This window comes from Amblyomma maculatum, chromosome 8, assembly GCF_055883805.1.
Source record: "Amblyomma maculatum isolate TAMU_Amacu chromosome 8, ASM5588380v1, whole genome shotgun sequence".
NCBI lineage: Eukaryota > Metazoa > Arthropoda > Arachnida > Ixodida > Ixodidae > Amblyomma > Amblyomma maculatum.
The window spans coordinates 73,763,251-73,790,211 of NC_139351.1; the positions used below are offsets into that span (position 1 = coordinate 73,763,251).

The 26,961-nt window shown below is 44.7% G+C and overlaps 1 protein-coding gene across 1 annotated transcript; it reads left to right on the forward strand.

Annotated features, from left to right (window-relative positions):
* The first annotated feature begins 6 nt into the window (after nt 1-6).
* Nucleotides 7-26,961, forward strand: LOC146181521 (uncharacterized). Its single transcript, XM_084577894.1, has 5 exons — nt 7-161; nt 2,282-2,433; nt 4,366-4,439; nt 13,890-13,973; nt 26,744-26,961. Exons 1-5 carry the CDS (start codon nt 78-80, stop codon nt 26,887-26,889), a joined length of 540 nt encoding a protein of 179 aa, XP_084434020.1. The 5' UTR covers nt 7-77; the 3' UTR covers nt 26,890-26,961.

A 26,961-nucleotide genomic window follows, 5' to 3' on the forward strand; every position in this document is an offset into this window, starting at 1 on the left:
CGTGTATAAAAGGAGGTGTTCTCTTCAGGCTAAGTATACAATATATTGCCGGCTCTAGCTCATCTTTCCTTGCAAGAATGATGTGGTGCGTTGTAGCCTTAATTATGGCGTTTGGCACCACTGCTAGCGTCAGTAAACCTTCAGTGCAAGACTTGGAAGCGGTGAGCAATCTTTCCTTCACACGTGACACGTGACAAGAGACAAATTTAAAGCTCTTGTATCGCTTTGGCATAGAATTCCCGTAAAGTAAAACATTGTTCGGAAAGAGCGGGACAACGTACGCATAAACAAAGCAATACAATTTTTCTCAGCTCTGGAAGTGTTTTTCGTGTTTCAGAACATTAGCGACTAAACATATTTTGTGTTTTCAGTCTCTTTCCGCAGCATCCTTCCTAAAGAGGCAGAGGCTTGCATTTTTGACGCTGAATTTGTTCGTGACATTATTGTCTCTCTTTCTTTGTGAAAATAGGTGAGACTATCTAATTTAGTGGTGTAGGCTTTAAACTGAGCGCTAGAAGACAGCAGGCAGTTCTATTGTATGAGTGGGGCAAAACAAGCTCATTCCAACCGCCTCCTATCTGTTCGTTTTTTGTGTCAGAAATTTTGCAAGATGACAATTTATTTGGATGTATTTCAGTGTCTGCCTTTCTGGTAAAATAATTTAACGGGTTATGCACATAAATTCATTTTATACATTGGTGTCTGCTTTTGCCTTCAAGGCCTCGATAGTATAAGGCGTAAAATATAAATAGCTCCACCTTTGAGCCGTTGTAGGGTATAGCATCAACTTTTATTCTTGAAAATTATCGAAAAACACTTCCTTGCAGCTAACGACGACTGCAGGGCGTTTAATGTACACGCTAGTTTAAAGTCACGACTAGTTTATAAAGCAATTTCTCTTCAACGCTTGAGGGGCAGAGTGCTGAAGTCTATCACTGCAGCTCATCACAGTGCGCTCAGTTCTTGCGGCGGCAATTTATTGCCGGTGAGAACAGCAACGTTATTCCGGTAATACAGTACAAAAATTTTTTGTTTGCTGAAAGAGCGAGTTGAATTTTATCTCGCCTACTAGGCTGTCACAAACACCGCATATTCTCAACGTGAAAAAGACAGGGACCACAATCTATTTTTATTGCCAGCGAATAATAGCTTCAGTGTAAAAAGTTTATGCGCTACATATTTACCGGTTCAGACCCACTCACGCAGGTAGCGAATACTCTGAGATGAGCACGTATGCAATACATCAGGATGAATATTTGTAAGATGTAGGTAACAATTCCATCTAGAGCATTTCCCTGACGTGCTCAACAGATGAAAGAGCATGATTCTTTACGTTCCTCCTGCACACTTTATTTGCTGCAAATAAGGATGCACATAAATAATCATATATTTTGGTCTCAGCGCATCAGGTTTCCACAACAGCATAGAACACTTCTTGAAGTCAGTTGTCATGCTCTTCTTGAATGGCTAAACTCATAACGAACAAACTAAATGTAGCGTATTAGAATCTCTTTACTATGCAAGCAGTATGTTTTGGAGGCGAAGGGCTCCCTCAGCCAGTATATATAGTTCTCAGTTGAGTAAAGTTCCTACTACTATTGAGTGAAAACGTCACCAAAATTGGTTAGGATGTCGTCCAAACCATTCTGCGCTCTGCTTTCGAATCCGCTTATAAAAATAAAATGTTGCTTTTTTTTGTTTTAAAACCAGAGAACTGGGAGTTTTCTTGTAGCAGCTGTCCTTTGCGAGTGAACATATGCTGGCTAGCCGTTTTTTCATTCATGATACAACATCCAGTTTTCGCCTCAAAGCAACACACTTAAGATTGAAAATGCGCATCGTAAAATTGCTTTATTCTACAAAGAGGAAAGAAGCCAACAGTCGGCGAGGCCAAGGAAAGCGTTGGGGATGGTACTTTTTTTTTATGTTTACTTGGATAATCACAGAGATTAGTAATGTAATCTGTTTAGGGGAAAGATAATTAAACACAAAGTAGAAGAAAAAACAACGTGCCCACCATCGGCACGTTGTTTATCGGCACGTTGTTTTTTCTTCTACTTTGTGTTTATTATCTTTCCCCTAAACAGATTACATTACTAATTTATGTGATCATCCAAGCAAACATTAAAAAAAAGAAGACAAAGTACCATCCCCAACGCTTTCCTCGGCCTCGCCGACTGTTGGCTTCTTTCCTTTATGTATTATAATGAGCACCCTCATTTCGCCTTAATTGATCTGCTTTATTCTACAAAGTATGTTTTGGTAATATTCTTCTCCCCAGGCCTTACACACCTATTACCTACTTTGGACTGTCTTCCGAAATTTCGAGCGCGACACTGTATATGGAAAACACTCCTGTGTTTATGCTCTACCAATATCCCTGAAAAAAGATGATTATAGATTTTATTATGGTTTTAACGATGGAGACTGGTGGTGAGTAACGTCTAAACGTTTTACTGCGAAAATATTTACGAATTGCAAGACCCTTAAAATAAAATTAAAAACTCGCTTAGAAAAAGCGTCTGTTTGGATTCAAGATTACAATGTCTACATTTATACGCTTATACTTAATATTTTTCTCGGACCGTAATCAAATATTTTCGCTCTTATAAAACTTCTTATTTCTCGTGGCACTGAAGTTCTTCACACTTGTCTGCATACCCCTCTCTCTGACCGCCTACTTGGGCCGAGTGGTCTACACCATGGAATAAATGAAGAAAGAAATAAACAACAAAGAAATAAATAATATATAAAGAAATGGACACCAACTGCTGTGATAATGAAACCTCTCAGGCAGCATCAAAGCCAATTGCTGATAGTCAAGACATTGTCAATAAAGGGACTGCCACCTTATGTTCGAGAACAAACTTATTTCAAATGCCCAAAGCATGCCGTGCCACCGCGGAGCCGTTCAAAAATCCCTACTAAATATTTATAGAAGCTAATAATGGATAGTTCAGTTATTTGTGTTACGCCTAATTCCGTAAACCAAGATAGCTAAGTGAAGTATTCAAGACTTCAACATCACTTGTGCAGCTGTAGCACAGGTTTGTGGCAAACCATTATAAACACGTCTTTTTTAAGGCACAAGTAATATTACCAAATGTTTTGAATTGCGCCAAAATGGGTATACTGTTGTTTTGTTTCGCAATAGAAATTACTAATCGCCAAGTGATTTCGAAAACTGACCTAGGCAAATAGATCAGTTTAAATGGGGCACATTGGTTAGACCACCACGACATATCATAACAGCTTCCTTCACGCACTAAGCAAGCTATATCTCAGGCAGCACTTTTGATGCCATCTTGACTTGTTCCCTTTAGAACACTCCTTCCTTCATTGTAAAAAACGCCTAAAATAACCTTCTATACTTAGATAAGCGATGCAATAAATATCATTTCTTTCCGCCACCGCAGTTCAGGTGCTTCAGATATCAGATAGCAGATACCAGGGCTGGCAAATATTCTTAAACAAGGGAATTGCGCTAAAAAAAAAAGTCACGGACGAGAAGAGGGCAAACATCTTCTCCTTCTTCCTGTATATATAATAGAATAACCAGTACAACAACAACAACATCATCCGTACTTACTTTAAGCTAAATTTAGCACACTTTATTCATTACCAACTGTAGTAGTAGAAAAGCTTTTGTTGACGCGCATGGTGACTAAGCTACGGCCCCCATGATGATTGAAGGATTGTGCAGCCTCGTCCACTTCTAGCTTTAACATGGTGACTGCTTTCAAAGCGCCATTACATGTGAACTGTCCCCACAGTAAAGCTAACTGGCATTTCATATGAAGCAGCACTTCCGCGCCCATCTGTGCTGGCATCGCTTTCCATCGACATGTAAATAGTTTAGACGTAATGTTGCTTTTAAAGCAGTGACCGGGTTACAGCTAGAAGTGGATGACCCTGTGCGTACTGTTGTGGTGTTCTCCCTATTTCTGAAACAAGAGTATCCTACTGTTAGTATACAGACACTCATGTACATGCTTGTTTCCTGTTAGGAACCGATGACTTGTTATTCGTAATTCTGCATGGCATTTTCTCAGTTACTATGAATTGATGCTCCTTAGACAAGCTACACGCCTTGGGCAATTCCCGTTTTATCATGTACCCACGTATCGTGCTTCTTGGGATAAAAGAAGAAATTCAAAAATCGAATGGTTTCTTTGTTTCTATGAAGATGTATTGAAGCATCTCGATTCGTCTTGTATGAGCACAGAAACTTTTTTGTTAGGGGAAATACGATATAAAGTTGAATCTTCATCTAAATTTGGGAAAGCTTCTTGATGCTGGAGCGTACCTCTGATTTTGTTATAATTAATAAAAACAGAAGGCGTTAATTTGAAACTTCAATTGCAGGAAGCACAATATTTTGTATGCAAAACTACAGCAGGAAGGCGATAATGCTGTATTTGTTGTGAGCGAAAAAAAAGGTGAGAGAAAAAGAGGAAGTATATTTATTTACTTATTATTCGCGATAATGAGAACAAAGGCTTGATCATAACTGTTGAGCTGTGAACCTAAACAAATATCTAGATGAACAAAACAAATTATACCATTAAGGTGGAACTTGAAAGACAACTCTAAATTGCTAATATGGAGCTTCAGAATAGGTGGAGCCAAACGGTCAATGGCGTGGGGAACAAGCGGGGCTAACTGCTCACTCGTGAAATTGTGCGATGAATGGGTCAGGGCTAAGGCAATCATTCTGAGCATTACCCTACTCCTTAGGAGAGAGTGTTCCGTTTTTTACTAAAACTCCCTAATACTGTCAGCCGTGCCCTCCACACTTGCTACTGCCTGCAAAACGATCACAAAAATGCTCAAGAACTCGGGTGCTGCCGCTGGACTGGACCCCGCTTCGGCGCCTGTCTCTTGACAAGCTGCTGGTTCAGAAAACTCTGGTCTTGCCCATCCCGCCTGACGGCTCGGGTTACTGCAGCAACCAATAATAATAATAGTAATAATAATAAAATTAATAATAATAATAATAATAATAATAATAATAATAATAATAATAATAATAATAATAATAATAATAATAATAATAATAATAATAATAATAATAATAATTTACAAATTTACAAATTTGCAAAAAAATAACCAGCCCGTTTAAGCATACATGCTTGCTAACAGAGCTGGGCAGTACAGCGTCATTGCATACGTGCCGAGCCATGTACACACAAAAAGAAGACAGAAAAAACAATATTCAAAAACAGCATTGATAGAAAAATACATGGAATGAAAAGAGCAAAAAATGACAAAGCATTTACAACACAAATTAATGAAAGGGTAAAAAAAAATCTGCTATACAGTATTCCTTACTGATAATGTATCGAGAATGAAACAGCACAGGCGAACCGTAAAACGCTCAATCGCATTGCACAAATGACCGAATGGACTGTTTAAATTTTCGAAGAGAGGTGAGTGACGATTCAATTTCAAATTTATTGATTATAGAAGGTACATAAAAATACCGGGTTTTTTTCCCGTAATTTGTATAGACACGCGGAACTATGAATTTTTTTTGTATGGCGCAGACATCGCGTTTTTCTATTCTCATCATTTGAAAGCTGCAGAAAAGTAGTGCTTATACAAAATTTCATATGAAAACTGCTTCTCTATGGACCATATGTCGAAAGGAACCATGTTCAGTAATACACTTTCACTGTGGAAGTTAGTACCATAGGAGGCTAGATGCAATTCAACTTAAAATACTGTTTAGAACATTTAATTTGTAAGTAGATGCGGACCCATTTACAGTGAGACCATATCTGAGTACCGACTCACCTATGCTCTTGTAGACCATTTCACTTATACGTGCATCCCACAGCGATTTATAGGAGAATATGTATCCACAAGCCGTCCTTAAACGTTTGGCTACTTCGGCGATATGAACATTTCATGATAGTGTACAATGGAAGGTCATGCCTAAGTATTTGGTGCTGTTCATGATCGGAATGGGAATACACGAGAAATTTCCAAAGCAATTGTAATGCAAGAAAATTGGTTTGTAGTTTGAAATGATTTTATGTGGGTTGGGTGAAAACATATTGCAGCGTGTGGAAGCAGCCGCTAGGCGGCTGTTCATCGAGAGTCTCGTGCGCGGACTCGAAGAAGTGGCCCCCCGGCGTTCGAGAAGAAGCTGAAGTCGACTCCTGACACTCGGTGCTCTGGACCTGCTCTTCTGTGGCTGCGAGGTCAACCCCCTATTAAAACCAACCTTCTGGTTACGGGCCTAAACGGCTACGTGACACTGGTGGAGGTGAGGCCTTGAACTACATGTCTCAGGCCTCTCGCAGCCGCTCATCGAATCCGAACCGGCTTCCGCTCGTGTCGACACGCGTTCATCGCTGCAGCCGTCGCCTCCGGGGTCTGGCGCAGGAATTCGCTCCTCTACCTGAACCAACGCCAGCTGACCAGCAGTTCGAGACTTCTGCAATGGTCCAGGCAAGTCAGCATCAGTTGCTGCTTCAGCAGCCTCGTGCGCCCCCCAGTTTCCATGACGGTACTGGAGAAGATGCCGACGACTGGATCGACCAGTTCGAGCGAGTGGCGCAATTTAATCCGTGGAGCCCGGCTCAGAAACTGCGCAATGTATATTTCGCGCTTGAGGACTGTGCTAAAACGTGATATTAGAATAGGCAGGCCAGTCTTCAAAACTGGGATTCCTTTCGCCAGAAGCTGCGAGAAACCTTTGCCAGCCACGGCCGCCGTGATCGCGCTCGCCGCCTCCTAGAAGCTCGTGTGCAACTACCTAACGAAAGCGTGGCCATGTTCGCCCGACATGACGGAATCAGCGAAGTTGCGCCACCTGATGCAGGGCGTAAACGAACCTCACTTCGCTGGTCTGGTTCGCAGTCCACCTGAAACCGTCGCGGACTTTATCAATGAAGCTACCCTCATTGAGCGAGCCCTGCAGCAACGATACCGGCGCACGGAGTCTGCCTGTGGTCAGCCCTTCAGCAGTGTGGCCACATTGAACAGGTCCACTAAAGATCACTCTCTGCGTGAGCTGATCCGCGAGGTAGTTCGCGAGGAACTCCTCAAGTTCAATCTCGGATCGCCTAACGCGACTGGCGCGGCTGTCACTGAAGCCGTGCGTGAAGAAATCCGTCAAACATTTTCACCGCCTGAGTCACTGCTGGAGCCACGTTCTATGAACTACGCAGCGGCTCTTCATCGGCCTGCAGTGCTTTCCTAGGCAACAGCTTCGTTTCGAAGCACAGCCGCCGCCCACTCTGCAGTCGTCGTTCTACCAACCTTCCTACCAGCCACCAAACCAGCAGAGCCTCGTCATGCAGCCGTCCGCTCCTCAGCCACTGTCCTACCAACCTCCCTACCAGCCGCCATCCCAGCAGAGCCCCGTCATGCAGCAACCCCTTCGGAAGGCAGACATCTGGCGCACTCCTCGCCAACGGCCGCTTTGCTACCACTGCGGAGAACCCGGCCACTTGTACCGTCGTTGTCCATACCGTGAACTCGGTCTTCGCGGTTTTGCTCGTGATTCCCCGCGTCCCCGGGTCGGCGAACGCCCTCCAGAAATCGAAGAATATCTGGCAACCCGTGCAAACTCTTTGAGCGACAGTACACAGTCTTCTCCCGTGCGCTACTCGTCACCCGGCCGCCGTGAGTTGAATCATGTGCCGAGGCGCCGGTCGCCAAGCCCACACCGGGGAAACTGAAGGCGACGACCTCTGGGGGCAGGTTGCTGACGAAAGGAATCGATGTCACGAAGACCCGCCCGTGACGACTGAGCCCGATGCTGTTGACTACGATGCCTCCGCCGCCCCATGAACCCGAAACTCCCAATCAACCTCAAGCCGATCACGTTGTTAGCGCCGACCTTTCCGTTCTCGTCGACGGACACCCAGTAACCGCTTTGGTAGACACCGGAGCAGACGTCTTAATAATAAGCAAGAATTTTGCAGATCGGCTCTCCAAGGTGAAAACTGAATGGCTGCGGCCGCAAATTCGTACTGCTGGCGGTAACCTTATGACGCCGATCGGATGATGCACTGCCCGAGTAACCATCGCCGATTCAGCCTTTGTAGCCGTTTTTTTATTCTGCCGCTCTGCTGCAAGGACCTAATACTCGGCATGGACGTTTTACGTGAGCATGGAGCCATTATTAGTGTTCCCTGCCGTACGTTAACGTTTTCGACGCCTGCAACGATGACCGCTGACTCTGAACGACGCCACGCACCTTGACGCATCGTTGATGCGGATGTATCCATGCCGCCACGTTCGTCTGCTCTCGTCCAGTGAGGTGACCGACAAGTCCTGTTCTTCCGGCGTTGCCGAACAGAACACTAAGCTTCTGTTACATCATGGAGTCTGTGTTGCACGCGGTATAGTTCATCTGACTAATGGTCTAGCTCACATGCTGATTAAAAACTTTGGGAACGAACAGCAACGCATCGCTAAAGGCACCACGGTAGCCTATTTTGAAGGTGTCGCAGAAGCAGCCCACGACTGCATTGTTCTTGAGACCAACACGTCTGCCAGCCAAACGCCCAACTTCGACCCTGACGTGAATCCCGCTCTATCACCGGCAGAGAAGGACAGACTCGTCAGGCTACTCTTTCAGTTTCAAGACTGCTTCTCATCCCCCTCCACGGTTAAACAGACGCCCTTGACCAAGAACCGCATAATAACCGACGACCGCACCCGACCAGAGTGACAGAACCCCAACCGAGTGTCACCGCAGGAACGCGAAGTCATTGCTCAACAGGTACACGAGATGTTAAATGACGGTGTCATACAACCATCGAGGAGTCCCTGGGCTTCGCCTGTAGTCCTCGTTAAGAAGAAAGACGGAAGTTTAAGGTTCTGTATGGACTACCGTAAGCTCAATCAGGTCACAAAAAAGACGTCTACTCGCTGCCACGCATTGATGACTCAATAGACCGGCTGCGCCATGCGCTACTTTTCATCGCTTGATCTTAAAAGCGGTTACTGGCAAATCGAAGTCGATGAACGTGATCGCGAGAAGGCAGCGTTTGTCACGCCCGACGGACTTTATGTATTCAAAGTCCTACCTTTCGGATTGTGCTGCACTCCAGCGACATTTCAGCGAATGATGGACGCAGCTCTATCTGGTCTTAAATGGCAGATGTGTCTAGTCTACCTGAACGACGTTGTTGTGTTTTCACCAACGTTCGAGGAACACCTCCAACGTCTCTCCGCTGTGCTACGGGCTATCAGATCACCGGCCTCACGTTAAAACCACAAAACTGTCACATTGGCTATGAAGAGCTCCTGTTCTTGGGCCACATCATCAGCCATCGAGGAGTTCGTCCCGATCCCGCTAAAACAACAGCCGTCACCAAATTCCCTACTCCACGTAACAAGAAGACAGTTCGTCGTTTCTTGGGCCTCTGCGCCTATTACCCCAGGTTTATTGAAAACTTTTCACGCATTGCCGCTCCGTTGACACGTCTCACCCAGGATGATGTCACCTGCACCTGGACGGACGAACAGCAAAAGGCATTCGACGAGGTACGGCACCGCTTGCAGACAACACCTGTGCTTGCCCATTTCGATGCGAATGCCGAGACTCTGGTCCACACAGATGCCAGCAATGTGGGTTTAGGTGCTGTACTCGTCCAGTGGCAAGACGGTGCCGAGCGAGTTATCGCATACGCCAGCTGGACTCTGTCACGTGCCGAATCGAACTATTCCACCACCGAAAAAGAATGTCTGGCTGTTGTATGGGCGGTGATGAAATTTCGACCATATCTTTATGGCCGGCACTTTCGGGTTGTGGGTGACCACCATTTTCTGTGCTGGTTAACTAACTTGCGAGAGCCGTCCGGACGCCTTGCACGACGGTGTTTAAGGCTACAGGAGTTCGACATGACCATCGTGTATAAGTCTGGACGTCAGCACAACGACGCCGACTGCTTGTCCCGTTCACCTGTCGAGGCTGCGCGGGAAGACGAAGAACCAGACTTCCTCCTTATCGCAGCCGTCGACGCGCTCACTGTTTCGCAGCAGCAACGTGACGACCCGGCTCTCGCACCACTTATTGATTTTCTGGAAGCGCGTACTACAGAAGTTCCCCGTCTCTTCGCCAGAACGCATTCATCGCATAATATCCTCCTCATTCCGTGGGTACCCAAATGGGTACCTCGGTTTCTAATTTGACAGCGATTTTCAGATCAACTTCGATCCGACGGGAAGAGATTACCTCCTCGTCGTACCAGAGTCTCTTCGCGAAGAAATCTTACAGATATGTCATGACGAGCCCACCGCGGGTCACCTGGGGTATGCTCGATTTCTGGCCCGAATTAAGAAGAGTTATTACTGGCCAAACATTGCGGCCGCAGTACGCCATTACGTGAGAACATGCCATGATTGCCAGCGACGGAAAACACCGCCTGTGAAACCAGCCGGTTTACTGCATCCTGTTCAAGTGCCAAGATACCCATTCGAACAAGTCGGCATGGATCTGTTGGATCCTTTTCCAATTTCTGATTCGGGCAACAGGTGGATAATTGTCGCTACAGATTACCTTACGCGTTACGCTGAAACGAAGGCTCTCCAGCGCGGTACAGCAATCGAGGCAGCGAAATTGTTTATAGAACGCATCGTCCTGAGGCACGGCGCCCCGACAGTTATAATAACGGACCAAGGCACTGCTTTCGCTGCCAACCTACTGGAATCTGTCATGCAGCTAAGCGGCACTACCCATCGCAGGTCAACCGCCTACCATCCACAAACTTATGGCTTGACAGAACGTCTGAACAAAACTCTCGCCGACATAATGTCCATGTACGTGGATGTTGAACATCGGTCTTGGGATGACGTTCTGCCATACGTCACGTTTGCGTACAACACGGCGCAGCAGGAAACAACGCAAATGACGCCGTTCTCCTTATTGTATGGCCGCGAAGTTTCGACAATTCTCGAAGCCATGTTGCCCCACGACGGCCGTGACCTCGAAGTAGGCGCCGAGGAGTTCACTCAACGCGCAGAAGAAGCGCGATAGCTGGCGAGGGCCCGCATCCGGAACCAGCAGAGTCGAGACGCCCAGCGTAACGATCACCGCCACCGTGTAGTGACTTTCGAACCGGGCGACAGAGTGTGGCTCTGGACTCCGATTAGACGTCGGGGACTATCCGAAAAACTTCTGAAGCAGTACTTTGGCCCATAACAAAGTGCTCCGTCAGCTGAGTGACGTCACGTACGAAGTGCTTCCGGACGGCTTTTCTTCTACTCGTCGCCAGTAGAAATCCGAGGTTGTCCATGTCGTGCGCATAAAGTCGTACTTTTCGCGAGAAAATTAGCGCACCGCCTACCGCATGTTTCTTGCTTTATTTTTTTTTACTCTCTGCTTTCGAATTCATCAAGTTGACATTTATTTTTTTAGAGAGGGGGGTAATGTAGCGTGTGCAACAGCAGCCGCCAGGCGGCTGCTCATCGAGAATCTCGTGCACGGACTCGAAGAAGTGGCCCCGTGGCGTTCGAGAAGCTGAAGTCGACTCCTGACACTCAGTGCTCTGGACCTGCTCTTCTGTGCCTGCTAGGTCAACCCCCTATTAAAAACCAACCTTATGGTTACGGGCCTAACCGGCTACGTGACAGTATAAGGTTTGTTTTGGATTTGTTAATTACTATTTTACTGTGCGCAAACCGTCAAAGCGCTTGTATTATATCATTTTGTAATATATATCCCCAAGATCGCTATAACATTTTCCAGGCAGTGCAAGGGCAGTGTCATCTGCATACAAGTATAGTGTGGATTTCAGTGGCAGAGTGGCTAAATCATTGATATAAATATTAAATACGAGGGGACCTAGAATCGAGCCTTGGGGTACTCCAGATTTAGTGTCTAATAACTTACTGTAAAAATTTATTTTTACGCATTGTTGCCGATCTTCGAAGTAATTATGAAGAAATGTTCGGTATGGCCCTCTGAAACAGAAATTCTCTAATTTGTTCAGCAAATGTTGATGAATAATTGTATCAAACGCTTTCTGAAGATCAACAAAAAGTGTTCGAACAATACTATTTCTATCAATGCCAGAGCAAATGATGTCCTTAAAATCTTATAAAAGGTGAATAGTGCTGTGACCTGAACGAAAACCGTATTGGACGTGGCTTAGTAAATCCCACTTTTGACAGAATGCCACCATATGGGCGTGAACAACCTTTTCAAGAATACAAAGAACTGAAGTAAGGATGGCCACTTGTCTATAGTTATCGTAACTATTTCGTGATCCTTTCTTAAAAAGGGGTCTCCCTACACTAGTTTTCAGTTCAAGATGAATCAGGCCTGTTCTCAGTGTTTAATTAATCATATAAAGGAGGACTGCTTTCAGTTTATCAAAGTTTACAATATTATCCTTGATTCTAATGCGATCGTGACCAGGCGACCTTGTCATACGTATCGTTTTCACGATATTCCAGAGTTCTGTTTCCGAGATAGAAGGAACATAAAAAGAATAAATATTTGATGTGTTAGGTGTGACGCTACTGGAAAAAGATGCATTAGGAAAAAGTATCTTGCTAACAGAATATATGAAGTGCCTATTAAAATCTTCAGCTAGCTTAAAGCTGTCCACATTCGGGAAGGCTTGTGTTATTGAATTATCAATTGTCCGTTCCTGTGTTCTTGTCTCACACCACTGAAATTTGGTTACGTTAAGTTTGTGGGGTTTAACATGCCAAAGCTGCTCAGGCTATGAGAGACGCCGTGGTTGAGGACTGAGGAAATTTTGACCACCTTTGGCTTTTTAGCATGCACTGACATCACACAGCACACGGGTGTCTCATATTCTTCAGAAACTACACAATCGTTCATGTAGAATCACGAAAAAAGTCTTCTCTACTAAAGGGGGATATAATAAGATGCTTATGACAGCTAGTAAGGCCTTTCAAAGCTCGTCTGGGGAGGTTAAGCGCTTGATGACGGTGGGATGTGATAGACATAAATAGTCATAATGCTTGAATGCAGATTTGTACTACGCAACATTGTACGCTGGGTAACAGAGCGTGGCAGTAAATTCAGGATAAAAGCTTTGTAGCAGTTACATGTAAAATTTCTAAGAATTATTTGGCACTGGCCGTAACCCAAAACTCTCTTTGCTTGGAATAAAGGCTGTGGTTTACAATATTAGCTTATTTGGATAAAGATGGCATCTTTGCAGTTTGGCGTGGCAATAAATAATCTCATCATCCCGCTTGTAGATGACATCGTCCGTGGGGTCGGCCTTTCTGGGACCTGTTGTAAAACAGCAAACTTGCAAACATTTCACTGGGGTTTGTCAGCGTACAAAACCACACTTCTCTTGTTTCAAAAGTGTTTGGAGGGGCTGCAAGTAAGAATAATATTCTGTAGCATATATTTTTGAGTACATGCTGCCTTGTGAAACTTAATAAGTATACTATCAAAAAGCACAGATAGCCGGTCCGTCATTGGAGTCATTTACTGCAGCTAGGAAGCACCCCTTCGATGTTGTATGAAAGGCACGAGTTCGCAGAAGAATGAGGTTAACAGGAAATATTTTGCAAAGCTTGTGAAAAGAAACTTTATTCAACTATTCTGCAGTGATTGTGAGATATTTCTTTGAGATCGTTGCAATCTATATGTCGCTTTGCTGATGCGCAGTATTTCTTGGGCAGTGATTGTGCTGATCATAGAGGTTTAGCTGTTAACAAAGCCCGCTTTCTTCCGAGATAAACATGCAGCTGATATCCGCGACACCGGATCGGGGTATACCATAACGATTCCTAATAAAATATTCCCCACTTTGTTTCATTTTGTAAAGAATAAGTATTGAGGTATACGAGCGAACACTATTGAGTGAGGAATACGGAAAACCATGCTGTCGGTTATTTCGCCGAGATGTTCTTAAACATTTTACGATCTATTGCAGATGGAGAGAGACATCCACACACATTGGAATATTGGAATCCCAAAGACCATTGCCTTATATTTACGGTTATGAATAGAACAACCAGTAAGTGTGTACCTTAAACGGTTCACAAAGGTGCCAAAAATGAAGCCCGTTTAGCCACATTTTGTATGTTTTAGATGCAAGTTCTTTTATTGGAGCTTTCCAGCACATCTGAATATGAGCATGGGATTATCGCATTTTATTCCCGTGCAGCAGCACTTCATGCTTAATCATCGTATATTCCTCGTCAATTGTAAGCCGAAATAGTAGCCCAAATCAACGCTTTCCTTGTGCTGGCCACATACGAAAAGAATTAGCAGTGTGACATGATCTTTTGCTTGGTTTTTACAATACTATCTTTTAGGTTGATTTCATCGCTCGACTATTTCGTGCTCACGTAAGTAAGTAAAAGAAATTTTTCAAGGCGAACATTGAAGATCAGAGGTTACAGTAAGCATGAAGTCAAATCCAAACTTAAACGTCAGGCATTACTCATGGTATTGAGTTCATTTAGTCATGTGATCATGCACAAACTAGCAGAGGCTCTTTCATCTACCTGTGGGTATCAAGGCAAAAGCACACTTGCGCGAAAATGCAAGATTGTTTCGTCCTTCGACGACCACATGACAGCGTGATCTGCTCTGTAGTTTTATTTCTGCTTATAAAGCGCGTATCACGAGCCTCCTACTCATCTGAAAACGCCCCCTGTCGTATGGTACCTGTTGTGTTAGATAATGAGGTCTGACAATGTCAGCTTAGCTACAATCCCTATCGAAATCTCGTGTAGTAGATACATGGTAATTAAGGAGCGGAGAGAGGCGCCATTAGCTGCACGAATACTCATGGCATCAGACCTTAAATACGAACGAAAATTCTGATGCCCAGTGTAGAGCCTTTCGATATGTCTCGAGTGTAATTGGTGCGTTAGAGGCGACAAAATGGAGAACCGCTCCTCCAAAAAAGAACGTTTTGTGCATTATGTTGTCCAACTCGCCACGTAGGTGCTAAGGCGGCTGATGCGGATTGTGGAACCAGAATGCTAGTCTCTAGATTTCGCTGACAATGACTCGACTGTCTGGGAGTGCGTCTGTCTAACCTTGAAGATCTATATGAAATAAGAGCAGAAAGAGAGGATAATGTGGTTCAACCAGAGACGGGTATTAATCAGGAGCTCAGAGTGCATGTGGTTTTTAACAGGAGCAGTCGGTTTCTTTAATTTGTGGTTTCAGAGCCCGGGTGCTGTCCTGACCGATCCTCGATGTCTTCGTAATACAAAATCCTGTGCTGCTCACCTGATGTTGCCGGGAAACAACGAAGATCTTTGCAAAGAGCTGGCTTTGTTATTTGGCCAGTTCAATATGTTTAAACTTGCCGCCTTAAGTGACGCGACAGCTGGCTTCAGTAATGCTACTAGTTCCGTTAAGGCAATCGCATTCTAGAGTTATAAACAAACTGGCTCTTGACAGCATAAACACATGATTATAAGATTCGTGTTGATTACCCCTGCGTTGTTTGGGTTCTTTCGTTCTTTAACAAACGTGTGATGAACGGCAAACAACCCTATTTCCTTCTTAAAACCTATTTCTGCCACATACTCCTGGAGGCAATCCCAACCGACTACCAGGTACTTGCAGCATCCATGAAGTAGAGCAAAGCCACCAGGGAAGGTGAAACTGTATTTGAGAGGTGCAGACACTAATCCCCTGAAAGCAGGCCCTCCCACTCTGCGGATCTCCGGCCTAGTGGATGGCGTGAAATATGTTGTGAGGATAGTGGGTAGAAGACTGATTATAACAGAGAAATCAGCACCGGTATGCTAGCTTGCAGTTTCCTCGTTGTTGTCGGTGCTACTTGTATTTTCAGTCTTTCACAGCCCGGCTAGTTTTCTTTTTTTTCAGGCCTAAGTTGTAATCGACGGGATATCGCGTCAATGGCTCTTGATGGTTCACTTCTGTCGCCCCTATTCCAGGAGAAAACCATAGTTACATTTCACGCTTTCAGTATGTGCCTTAACTGAATTGGTGTCGGTTGATAGCTTGAAAAAAATCTTCCTGGAGGTAGGGTTTAGGGCAGGCGTGAAGTCTCGGTGAGGGGCCTGCATGGTAAAGACCTGATAGTTCTCGTTCATTGGGGCATGCTCTGGCAACGTCGGGAGGAAACCTCTGTAAACCATTCTCTGGTAGAGGCTGTTACCCATGATGCGGCCAAGCTCCCTTCTGTAGTATCAAGGTGGCGGGTAAGTGGACATTGACAACAACTTGGCTTCCCATGACGAGCCTGATTTAAAGCGCCGTAGCGTTCACGGCAGACATTGGGCGTACATTTCCTGACCTCATGTTTGCCAGGACCGGCCCGGCTAATAGGTGCCATCGCGTCTTTAATACACAGAGGGGAACACTGTCTTTCGCTGCAATGATCTCGATTGCAGCACAGTTTCAGCCTTTATTTTTCTGCCATTTGTATACCTATTTTCTTTCGACGGAAGTCTTCCCAGGTGGTAAAAGAGATTTTGATTTTTGTAACAGGTCTTCACAGAAGCATGCAGTGCGAAGTAAATTATCGCAGTATACCTTAAGCGACAACCGGGTCAAATCCCACTACACATTGGAAAGCGTAAATTCTTCAAGGTCTTTGAGAATATGCTCTTGGGAAAACAGGGGCGACTGAAGTGCGTGGAAGGAGAACGATGAGACAGGTTCAGAATGCAGACTCTATAATATGGCTGCTCATAGTAGAAATGATGGAACTTGCTGACGTTAACGCACTGCAGAACGGAGGTTCTGGGGTTGTCAAGCAGCTGCGCGCATTTTGACGGGTTTTGTCACTTTGTCTCTCAAGGGAAGGATCACACATTAGGAAATTATAATTTACTAATTAGAAGACAAAATACTGTAAAATAGCATATGCGACTCTGAAAAGTTCCGAATTGGATTCGCTATGCACGCGCTGTCATTATGTTTTGAAATCTCGGTTACATTTAGCTTGATGCTTCAAGAATTATGGGTGCGCCTAAGAACCCTGAAGAGCGATGAGGCGAAACACTTAGGGTCTAGTTTTACTGTAGTGTTTGACTGATGTGCTTTTTATCACAATAGGAGACTAATTCTTCCGTTACGAAAACAGCTCTACTTAAGTTGAGGACACTGCTGAGGACTATGGAATGAAAAATGGTAGGAGATAGGAAGTGCGCAAATTGGGTCAGAGAAAAAGGTCGAGCTAGTGATATTATAATTGCAATCATGAAATAATGGGCATGGGCAGGTTGTGCAGTCCGTATAGAGGACAATAAATGATCGTCCAGGGTAATAAATTGGATTCCATTTAAATGAAATCATAGCAGAGGGCGGCAGAAAGTCAAGTGGATGGTTGTGGTTAAGAAGTTCGCAGGGGTTAAGTGGATGTAGCTAGCACAGGTCCGGGTTAGGTGCAGGAGTATGGGCGAGGACTTGATATCTCTTGAGAATGTTGATATATCCTTTTGCCATTGTCAGCTAGGAATTACATCTGGCGCACGAAAGTGTCCCGTCCTAAGACCGCACAACCCATCAATCGATGTTCGTCCATCTGAATGATTGGTCGGCTATTGTGATAAATTGGATTCTATAGGAATGAAAGCCTAGCAGGGGGCCGCAGGAAGTAGTGTGGATGGATGAGGTTGAGAAACTCGCAGGGGTCAAGGGAATGCAGCTAGCACAGGTCCGGGTTAAGTGGAGAAGTATGGGCAAGGACTTGATACCTTTTGAGGATGTTGATATCTCCATTTGCCATTGTCAGCTAGGAAGTACATCTGGCGCACGAACATGCCGCATCCTAGGACCGCACAACCCATCAACCAATGTTCATACGTCTGACGCCGGGGCAAGGCTCCCTCTCTCTCCCATTTTTAAGGGACTGTTGCTATTTTGGGAAAAGGTAATACCAGGGCAATGTGCTGTATCGCACTTCAGGAGCCTTGAGACGCTTTGAGCGGCCTGCTGATTGCCACGCAAAGCTATCATATTGCTGACGATCAACACCTATTGCTGTTGTTGCAGTGTCCACCATCAAATGAGATGGAGCGTTTAAAAGGGGTGAATCTGGAGCGTTGCATCGGTCAGCTGCATCTCTGTTGTGAAAGTGTCGGTGTGTTATTGGTTCCAGCAAAACTCTGCGCTTTTTTTTCGTCCTCACGGAGTAGACCTATCATCATCATCATCATCATCATCATCATCATCATCATCAGCAGCAGCAGCAGCCTGATTATACCCACTGCAGAACGAAGGCCTCTCCAATATTTCTCCACTTAACCCGGTTCTGTGCTAGCTGCATCCACTTGACCTCTGCGAACTTCTTAATCTCATCCGCCCAGCTAACTTTCTGCCGCCCCCTGCTACGTTTTCTTCCCTTGGAATCCAGTTTGTTACCCTCAGCGACCATCGGTTATCCTCTCTTCGCATTACATGTCCTGCCCACGTCCATTTCTTCTTCTTAATTTCCACTAGAATGTCGGTAACTTGAGTTATTTCTCTGACCCACTCTGCACGCTTTCTATCTCTTAATGTTACCCCTACCATTTTACCCCTACCCTACCAATAATCTTACCCCTACTTAAGTTGAGGACAGCCCTCTGGGTTGTCCTCAACTTAGGTAGAACTCCCTTGGTTTGCCTCCACGTTCCAGCCCCATAGGTGAGTACAGGCAAGATGCAACTGTTGTATACTTTCCTCTTGAGCGATACCGGTAAGCTGCTAGTCATAATCTGCGAGTGCTTGCCGAATGCGCTCCATCCCAATCTTATTCTTCTTGTTATTTCCTTTTCATGGTCCGGATCTGTGGTTGCTACCTGTCCTAAGTAGACATATTCGCCTACTACTTCCAGTGTTTCGCTACCTAATGTAAACTGCTGTTTCTTCCCGAGGCTGTTGAACATTACCTTAGTCTTCCGCATATTGACTTTCAAGCCTACCTTTCTACTTTTTCTGTCTAGGTCATCAATCATTATTTGCAGTTCATCCCCCGAGTTGCTTAGCAAGTCAATGTCATCAGCAAATCACAGATTACTGAGGTATTCTCCATCTAGCTTTATCCCTAACTGCTCCCATTCCAAGTTTCTGAATACTTCCTCTAAACAAGCTGTGAATAGTACTGGGGAGATTGTGTCTCCTTGCCTAACACCTTTCTTTATGGGAATTTTGTTACTTTCTTTATGCAGAACTATGGTTGCTGTGCATCCACTATATATATCTTCCAGCACTTTCACGTACGGCTCGTCTACCCCCTGATTTCGCAATGCCTGCATCACCGCCGAGGTTTCAACTGAGTCAAATGCTTTTTCGTAATCAATGAATGCTATGTATAAGGCTGGTTATATTCCCAGCATTTTTCTATCACCTGATTGATGGTATGGATATGATCGATAGTAGAGTTCCATCTCCGAAACCCTGCTTGATCCTTTGCTTGATTGCAGTCTAAGGTTGTCCTGATTCTATTAGCGATAACCTTAGGAAATACCTTATACGTAACGGACAGTAATCTGATTGGTCTGTAATTTTTAAGGTCCTTAGAGTCCCCTTTCCTGTGAATGAGGATAATGTTTGAATTCTTCCATGGTTCCGGTACCGTCGATGACACCAGGCACTGCGTATACAGGGTGGCCAGTTTTTCTAGCAGGATATCCCCCCCGTCCTTCAGCAAATCTGTAGTTATCTGATCCTCTCCAGCTGATTTCCCCCTTTTCATAGTTTCTAGTGCTTTCTTGACCTCGTCCTTCGTCACTGGTGGAACACCTGACTGTTTTTCCCTACCGCCAATCTCATATGTAGACCTATGTAGTAGACCTATGAGCTGTTGACAATTTATTTACAGGAGAGTATAAATCGCTGATGGAAAATTTTGTAAGACCCAAAATTTCTCGAAGATTGCGGAAAGAAGTGTGGACGGGAAAGTTGTTTATCCACTTGTACTCGCGTACCCAGCGGCAGGATACCCTGAGCTGTCATGCGACGGCCGAGATAATCGAGGCTCTCCAAATCGAAGATGCTTTGCTGCGGTCACTGCACCATACAATGTTCCTCATGATGCTCGAGGAGGAGGCGAAGTTGGTTCTCTTGTTCGGCCGGAGTTTTGCTAGCCACCCAGATATCGTCCCAATACACGAATGCAAGACAGTCCGTAAGTGACGTCGTTGATAAACTGCTGAAAACTTTGTGCGGTATTTGAAGCTGTACGGCATGCGCACAACTCAAAAAGGCCAAAAGGCGTTGTTTCGGCAATCCTGGGGATATCAAAGAATTTTATGACAGATGATGAACAAGGCGTTTTTATGTGGATTTTGTTTCCGGAAAGGCGAGAGCTCTAGTCAAGCTGTGGGGCAATGGTTATTAATCCGGTGTGTTCCTAGGGTTTAGGGAGTGGAACTCGCTACAATGTCGCCAGTTTCCTTTTTCCTCTATAGCCATTAAATGCAGTGAAGAGGACGATTTGCTGGCAGAAAGACCTATGATACCGACCTGGAGCATACGTTCGCACTCACGGCGAGTATTTTCCGGCCAATGTCAAGCAAGTTGTTGGAGTCTGGCTGCGACATGTGGTTCAGTGGTGACTCTACTATTGTTACTGTATGCATGATCGGAAGTTTCATGTTGCGCGGCTTCCTGAACGCTGAAAATTCGGCCAGAGGTTTGTCATATCTTGAAGTGGGGCGGAAAGAGATGTCGAAAGTGGGCAGTTTTGACTTTGGCCAAGTCCAACAAGCGCCGTATATATAGTGCTGCCGTTCAGCTGCCGATCAAAAACGCTGACATCCAGGCTGTAGTACCTTAAAACATGCGAGACTAGGATTACAAAATTGACGTTTGCTACTATGAACATCCACCTGAACAGGTGCCTGTGTAAGATGTTCCCCATGATAGACTTACCTATAAGGGAATTGCGGCATTGTTTACCACGTGTAATGTGGATGCGACCTTACCACGACGGCGATCTTTGGGTGTTGCAGTTACGATGTACAGTCCGGCTCGTGTTTCAACTACCAAGTGCCCGTAATGTAGTCGACCACGAAGAAAAGGCGGCTAGACCCATCAACTCAGCGGCATGTTACATTTTGTGCCTAGTCGGTGAGCTTCCCATACACGAGCAAGGTTGCGTGCAGCGGAAACGTTTGTGATACGAGAAGAGATGGCGGTCAGTCTCCTGAGGCTGGCTATGGGACAGCGATCTCTCACGTAATGACGGGTAGTAACATCTGGAGCTGTGTTGAGCATCGTTGTTGGCGGTGAGCTTCTACATCGCAGCTGCGACACGGTCGGCTCGTGCCTCTTGGGATGACATTCGGTCTCTTTGCTCAGAAACTTGGGCTGAGGTGATTAGCATTGCTGTTGATGAGCTGCAGTCCGTGATACGGTCAGCCAACCTGGCGAGGCGGTCGAGAGTGATATCCTCGGAGCCAGCAGATATTCGCATGGACTTGTGGAAGTCGGTGCAGAAGCGACTCGCGAAGGATGCGAAACAGTTTGCTTTTTCAAGCCTTATTACCATGATCTCTCGCATGCGGTGAAGCAGCTGTGTGGGACTTAGGTCCCCAAAGTCTTGCATGCAAAGAAACTGCAGGGATCTGGCTTACTTAGAAATGTGGGCACGTTGAAGAATCGCCCTCGTGAGCTTGTGATACAGTTGTCAGCAGGGCAGATAAATGTGTCGTCTACGGTGTCGTTGATATCAAGAGGCAGCACAGTGACCACGTGAATATAGTTTGCAGACTACGAAGCGATACGCTGGCAGCTCGAAGCGAGCCTCGACTTGGATAGACCACACTCGCGGATTCCTTTGCCACAAGTTCGCAAGCCTCAGGTCTGCGACCATGGTGAAAGGAGAGCTCGGCGTGGTGTGTTGTTCATTTTCGAGGGTGGCTGCTCCCTGTTGCTGGGTCACCAGTTTGTAGCGAGCACTCTGCAGTTCAAACCGAAACCGAGCAAATATCCCGTCCACAGAGGACGGAGGCTCAAAGCTGATTGTTATATTTGCCAAGCGAGAGGAGCGCGAATGGACAGCGCGGAAGCCGGAAATTCGATGAAGATTTTGCGTTTGGCTTGTGGTGAGAACCGAGCTCCGGGCAGCCGGCAGGACGTCTGGAATGTACAACAGCAGAGCGCCGTGAGCAGAGATCCCTGAAGCTTCGCGCTGCCAGCCAACCAGTGCCGTAACGCAGCCTCTTGTTCCCCTGCTTCTGTGGCCTCGGCTCTACCACGAATACGCCACAAATGCAAGAGACGACCGTGCAAGTTTTCCTACCTTTTCCCACTCAGGCGTTTTCTGTGCTTAGTGTTTGGTTGTCTTGCGCACATAATCAGAGCAGTGTTGAAGTCAATGAGAATATCTGAGGTATTTTAGGTTGAAAGCTTCACTCGCCAAGCCGGAGTGACCAACCCGGCTGCGAAACACGAGAACTGCATAGACGCATGCAAGTGCGGCGCTCGCTTCTTCTACCTCGCACACCGGCTGCTTATTCCTCAAACACGTGGAATAGTTCATTCGTTTCGTGCCATATGGTCGCAAACATGAAACGTTACCTCGCACAGTAGCGCAGAGTCTTCCACTCCTTAGCTTACCCTTTCTTTCCACCTCCGCTGCTTCCCATTTGGCTTTCATCCTAGGATTTCCCCTTCAAACCTCTGTCACCACCTTCACTTCGCATACAAGAGTATCATGCCCATATGATTCGCAAACAAACAGGACCGTCACGAGCTGGAACCAATGCTTTGGCAGCATTTCCTTGAGGACTTAAAACAGAAAGCCATTGATGATTTAGGCCACAGAAAACCATGTTTGACAATAATAAATCTATTCCACTCTCTAAACTAATTTTAGGTCTACGTCAATCTAACTTAGAATAGCAATGCAGAATAATCAAGCACAAAAAATTGCGTTTTGAAGAGCGGTGTCGATGATGTGGGCTGTAGGTATTTTTTGAAGAAGGCTTTTTAAGCGGCCCAGCCTTGCTGACTGGAGAGCCAAAAATAAAAGACAGAAGCATGCGCCAGCCATGAATGTGCCTAAAAGAAATGCCCCTAAAACTTTTCTGATAACAAAAGCTCTCCTAGCGAGATTTACAATAATACGAGGAGCACAGAGTGAAGGCTTCACTTGTCTAATAAATAAAATTATTTAAACCCTAACAATATGTTACTTATATCAGCTCAACTAATAATTCATTTTCTTCATGTCAAGATATTCCTTTACGATGGGATAAATTTGTTGAACCGTTTATTGAAAAAGAACAGTGTTGCCAGCCTGTTACAGCAATGTCAGCGTTCGTAATACAAAAGACCGTTCATATAACCCCGCTGTAATGACTCAGACGTGCATACCACTTTTGAACAAAAGCGTAATGTCATTTTAAAAAGTGCTGCCGAATATCTCTCAACATTGATTTCACCAGAAGAGCTTTTAAACTTAACTGATATAAACTACTCCAGGAATATCGAACTCTCCACCAAAACAGTTGCTAAATGCATTTTATTCATTCCTTTACCTGTATCGACCAACTAAAAGATGTTTGATAAAGTATGATACAACCACTACAAAGAAAACGGCTGCTTTGTAATTTAAAGAGCGCATCCTAAATTCCTTACAGCAGTCCCCCAAAACTTAATATGCTTTACCCTCATCGGGCTTATAGCACACATAAACACGGCTGTTGGCAATTAGTACAATTGGTCTGCATAATTTTTAAACACATTATTTCAATATCCTCCACATACAGGACGAAATCACTCCAAACATTCACTCCAGAATCCCACATGCCTCGGCTGTGGAGCAGCTGCATAGAAAGGATCATGGTGCCATTTGGACAACAGGAATAATAAGGATATCTGGCTAAATATAGGCTGCTTTTGTAACTTTCATCTGGACACATTCAATGCTACAACCTATGAGTGAGGTCAGTTGTGGCAGAGCATTCCGAGCAGCGTGCCGTACATAAATTAGACCTCATATGGCGCAGGGCGACTACGTGAACAATAAAGCCTATATTGATATAACGTTGGACGCGTGCCATGCCATACAACAGAGAAATGATAACAAGGTGTGGTGCTCCTGCTCCTGCTCCACTAACTTATATCGGTAAGATATACGAGTTTTAAAGAACAACAAACTTTGACATAGATCGTAATTCGGCCTAATAAGCGGAATATAACGGAAGTAGTACATGCCTACGATGGTGCAGCTACTCATAGTGGTCAGTTAGTCATTTGTTTCTCTGAAGACAAATCGTCATAACGTCAAGCAAAAACATGGTATACTCTACAGATGTGGAACTTCAAAGGCGAGGTCGGAAAGAAGGAAGCTGGAGGCCAGGCAATGAGTTGCTCGTGTTGGAATATTTATTAAGGAATTTGTTTCGGTGTCATGGTAATCTGTTCAGAAAAATGAATATTTAGAATTGGGACTGATAAACTTCAAATTGGAAGTTTTAAATGAAATAAATCTGATATTGGGTGAGGGGGGGGGGAGGCTGTAATTCTCGAATGGTGCAGAAGGCTGAGATCTTTGGAAGACATTTTTGCAGGGGCAAAAACTACCCAAGTTCTCTGGACTCAAAGAGGGAAGATGTAATTACATAAAAAAAAGGTAACTGAACCATCATCATCATCATAAGCCTGACTATAGCCACTGCAGGGCGAAGGCCTCTCCCATATTGCTCCACTTAGCCCGGTTCTGTGCTAGCTGCATCCACTTGACCCCTGCAAACATTTTAACCTCATCTGCCCACCTAACTTTCTGCCGCCCTCTGCTACGCTTCCCTTTCCTTGGAATCCAGTTTGTTACCCTAAGCGCCCATCGGTTATCCTCTCTTCACACTGCATGTCCTGCCCATGCCCATTTCGTCTTCATAATTTCCACTAGAATGTCGGTAACCTGAGTTATTTGTCTGATCCACTCTGCACGCTTCCTATTTCTTAATGTTACCCCTACCAATTTTCGTTCCATAGCCCTCTGGGTTGTTCTCAACTTAAGTAGAACTCTCTTGGTTAGCCTCCACGTTTCAGCCCCATAGGTGAGCCGGGTAAGATGCAACTGTTATATACTTTCCTCTTTAGCGATACCGGTAAGCTGCTAGTCATAATCTGTGAGTGTTTGCCAAATGCGCTCCATCCCAATTTTATTCTTCTTCTTATTTCTTTTTCATGGTCCAGGTATGCGGTTACTACCTGTCCTAAGTAGGCATATTCGCCTACTACTTCCAGTACTTCGCTACCTAATGTAAAGTGCTGTTCCTTTCCGAGGCTGTGGAACGTTACCTTAGTCTTCTGCATATTGATTTTCAAGCCTACCTTTCTACGTTTCCTGTCTAGGTCATCAATCATTATTTGCAGTTCATCCCCTGAGTTGCTTAGCAAGGCAATGTCATTAGCAAATCGCAGATTACTGAGGTATTCTCCATCTACCCATACCCCTAACTGCTCCCATTCCAAGTCTCTGAATACTTCCTCTAAACAAGCTGTGAATAATACTGGGGAAATTGTGTCTCCTTGCCTAACACTTTTCTTTATGGGAATTTTGTTACTTTCCTTATGCAGAACTATGGTTGCTGTGCAGCCACTATATATATCTTCCAGCACTTTCACGTACGGCTCGTCTACCCCTTGATTTCGCAGTGCCTGAATCACCGCCGAGGTTTCAACTGAGGCAAATGCTTTTTCGTAATCAATGAATGCTATGTATAAGGGCTGGTTATATTCCAAGCATTTTTCTATCACCTGATTGATGGTATGGATATGATCGAAAGTAGAGTACCGTTTCCGAAAACCTGCTTAATCCTTTGCTTGATTGCAGTCTAAGGTTGTCCTGATTCTATTAGCGATTACCTTAGTAAATACTTTATACGTAAGAGACAGTAAGCTGATTGGTCTGTAATTTTTAAGTTCCTTAGAGTCCCCTTTCTTATGGATGAGGATAATGTTTGCATTCTTCCATGGTTCCGGTACCGTCGATGACACCAGGCACTGCGTATACTAAATATTAACTAAAATATAACTAAATATTAAGCTCCAAAGGGAAAAAAAGGAGTTTCTTTTGCCACTTCCAACAATACTTTATAATGTAACTACCAAAGAAAACTATTTTGTCGAAGGAAATGAACGGATATGTTAGAGAAAATATAGTACTTAGCGCAATAAAACTAGCAGTTGAGCGAAACAAAACGCTGACCGGAAAAATGCCTCCTTCTCAGGCCGGTAGTTACCGGACCCTAGTTGTGTACTCCTCCTTGCACTTTATATTCGACTCCTGCGTCCGAGCTTCGCAGAAAAACTTCCTAGGAGTGTTTTGTTGTTTTAGCCCTGTTTAGTGACTTCGCTAACACCTATATGTGAGGTTACGATCCTCTTTCATTGCATGACGAGCTTCTGTTGAATCTTATATCTGGCCAGATATATTTCTATGTATGTATGTATATATTAATAATATAATTACGTGGTAGCAATAAACGAAAAGTATATGAACTCCGAAGAATATGAAACCGAGCGATGGCTTCAACAGGAATCATCGGATGAGTCGTTAGCAATAAAAAGGGAGCGGCGTTTAGGCGGAATTTCAGAAGTACGGCACTCAATTTCCGGTGCATAAATTCGCTGACCGGGTGATGTTTATCCGAAATGCACATAGTGGAAGTGAATGCGGAACTGTAAATAAGTCTTGGTAAAAATATGTGGCAATATTTCATTCTTGACCAACTGAACATGGGTTGTAAAAACGGATTTTTATTACTAATACTGATTTGAATACCTCTGCTGATACCAGTCTACTCAGCGTTGCTATGCGGTAATCGTGCTAACTATATTTTCTCTTTTCTTCAGGTCAAAAAGAATGTCAACTGCTTGTGTGGGAAGCAAGTCTTAAGGCTCGCAGTCCTTCAGCACCATATCCTTGTGAACGCGACTATGATAAAATCTGCGGTGCAACACCCAAATATAAGCCTTACTCTGACACATGCAAAAAATAGCTCTCTCCTGTTTGGAAGCCATCGAAGGAGAAATTACACATTGTTGAAAATAAACGGCTGCTTTGTAGTGTA

Bases quoted from the DNA above. Each gene is read 5' to 3' on its own strand.
- LOC146181521 (XM_084577894.1), top strand. From the start codon at position 78: ATGATGTGGTGCGTTGTAGCCTTAATTATGGCGTTTGGCACCACTGCT. The intron at 2,434-4,365 runs GTGAGTAACGTC...CTTCAATTGCAG, and splicing joins TTTAACGATGGAGACTGGTG to GAAGCACAATATTTTGTATG. The intron at 4,440-13,889 runs GTGAGAGAAAAA...GATCTATTGCAG, and splicing joins TGTTGTGAGCGAAAAAAAAG to ATGGAGAGAGACATCCACAC.